Raw genomic sequence first — 2,498 nt, forward strand, 5'->3', positions numbered from 1 at the left:
TTTATCTTCCCACCCACCGCTGATAAATCTAGATCGTCCACTCTCATTTGCTCATAGAGAACGGACTCACCCCGAGACCCCTGCTGCTGCTTCGAATCCCTGTCGCTTGTTATTGCCATTGCAATGCTATTTATTATCTGAGAGCTCTTCTATGCGGGGTATTCTAGGTTCAATGGGCACTCAAGCTTGTGTTGTAATACCCCGACGACAAGCTTTAGGCAGAAAGAACTAGCACCTGCAACGCATACAAGGATAGAAGAGTTGTTGATAGTATCCCACAATTGGTAATTGAATACTCTTTCATGCAAACCTTATTACTATTTCAGTTGCTCTTCGTATTGATATCTGTTCTTTATAATATACTTGTACAATAAGTCATCTCAGGCATCAATCGAAGCTATGCCAGGATCTTTACTTCAGCTGGTCCTCTGCAACAACCACTTGATACCATTCTCAAAATCCAACACCGCCTTCTTGGACTGACCCAAAAATGGAAAAGTTCCCCAGAAAATATGCGGCATACCTGGGTAAATATCCAACTTCGTCTCGACCCCATGCTCTCTCAGCACCTGCTCATATATGAGAGCCTCATCCCTCACAGTGTCCATCCCGCACACCTGGAAATACGTTCTGGGCAACCCTTCATGCCCCTTTGGCCAAATAAAGGGGACGAACATAGGCGATTGCGGGTCTCCTCGGGCAGAGTCATGAAATATCTTCGCCAGAGCAGGTGACCGAACCGGGTCCTGCTGGCATTCTGCCTGAGTCCGAGACAGATACATCTCTTGATAACGACTTGGCAGGGCTGCCTGCGCCTCTGGCGGGAGTATCATGGATGCAAGCTGAAATAAACCAGTGATTACCGGCATCAGACCCTCGTCACGGGCAAGATGAACCAGGATCGCACTCATTGAACCTCCTGCAGAAGAACCCCCAATCACGAAACCACCGGCTGATAATGAAACCGTAGGGAACTCCGCCTCTGCATGTGACGCAATCCACTTAAGCGCATCCCATGCATCGTTGATACTCGCTGGGAACGGATCCTCTGGACCTTGACGATATCCTGGTGCAATGCACACGACACCCAGATTCTGTACGATTCGGCGACAGGAAGATGCAGTGTCCTCGGGCGACCCGATTGTATACCCTCCGCCGTGATAGTACACAACAAGCGGGGTTGTGCGAGCTGTAGTCGCAGTGTCTTGTGTCGCTGGTTCAAACACTCGCGCACGAAGTTGGAAGCCGTCGCGGGCAGGAAAGAAGATGTCGCGTTCGAGTACGCCGCTACCCGGTTCGGCTGGCTTGTGCAGGCCCTTCATGTACGTGCGTAGGCCGGCAATAGCCCGGGATGGTTCGACACCATCTAAGCTGGGGAAGTTAGCTGTTTTCAAGTACTGAGCTTCGTCAGTCGGATGTAGACTGTACTACATATATGAGAGTGAGACTGACCTCTTCCAACTCTGGGTCAATGACCGCGAGCTTGAGTCGGTCTTCGCGGGTAAGAGACATGATGCTGAAGAGTATAAAAAGACTGTACTGTGGTAATGCAACTTTAAGTCTCAATCTTGTACCAATGTCTCTCTTATTTCAACTCTTCAACACAATAGCTTCAGTATCGGATATTTATAGCTATGATCAAAATACATTAACCGAGGTATTTTTACGGAGATAATCGATTTGTTTTTAATCCCCGACTTCTATAGAGTACAAAGTCGTGGTCTACTTCAAGAGAATGGTACCGAGTAGGCTTAGTAATAGGTGCTATCATGAGATTAAACGAGTATATACTACTATTAATAAAAGACGATGGACATCTGAAGTATCTCAGCAAATTTCATATCCTGATTTGATTATACTTTGTATTTTGGATAGGTGAAGTTAACGAATATTATATGAGCGGAGATAAGCAGATGCTATATCCGAGGATATCCTAGTACTGACCTAGCGATAATAGTGACATGATTATTAATGTCGGGGATTACATTCCGTGATGAACAATTATTATTTTCACTTGAATGTATACATGTAGTCGCAGTGGATGACTTAGTCAAGAAACCCTATAAACTGCCTAAAAGGGCAACTATAGTGCCGTTTCATGCATATTAAGATAGAAATTTCTATTGGATATTAAAAACTGTTTAGAGGATATAGCCGATGATCACAGGAGTACCACTCTGGTTTATTTAATAGATAATTTAGACATGGGTCTATTAGCGTTAGGCATGAACGTCATTTCTCCTTTTTTCAAACCAGGATGATCCTAACGAAAAATACCACCACCTCCAGAAGTCGTATTATCAAAAAAAACAAACACCACACCTCCATTTCGCGACAATAAAGAAACAAAATTAAGAAAAAGAAAGGGATAACCTCGTGATTGCGGTCAGACAAACCGACACCCAAATACTATTGGACGATAGCCCGCCCTTGTCCTAGGCCGGGCCCGACTGACGTGGCACGCAGATAGGCAGTAAACTGAGAGCCAAGAAATGAAT

The 2,498-nt window shown here is 45.2% G+C and overlaps 1 protein-coding gene across 1 annotated transcript; it reads right to left on the bottom strand.

The window, feature by feature from the left end:
• Positions 1–308: 308 nt before the first annotated feature.
• Positions 309–1,668, bottom strand: BGW36DRAFT_383637 (Alpha/Beta hydrolase protein). Its single transcript, XM_046216696.1, has one exon. The coding sequence runs from the start codon at positions 1,320–1,322 to the stop codon at positions 417–419; it is 906 nt and encodes a 301-aa protein (XP_046069420.1). The 5' UTR covers positions 1,323–1,668; the 3' UTR covers positions 309–416.
• Positions 1,669–2,498: the final 830 nt, after the last annotated feature.

Source organism: Talaromyces proteolyticus, assembly GCF_021365285.1.
Source record: "Talaromyces proteolyticus strain PMI_201 chromosome Unknown BGW36scaffold_9, whole genome shotgun sequence".
In the NCBI taxonomy this organism is placed as follows: domain Eukaryota; kingdom Fungi; phylum Ascomycota; class Eurotiomycetes; order Eurotiales; family Trichocomaceae; genus Talaromyces; species Talaromyces proteolyticus.

Bases quoted from the DNA above. Each gene is read 5' to 3' on its own strand.
- BGW36DRAFT_383637 (XM_046216696.1), bottom strand. From the start codon at position 1,322: ATGAAGGGCCTGCACAAGCCAGCCGAACCGGGTAGCGGCGTACTCGAA.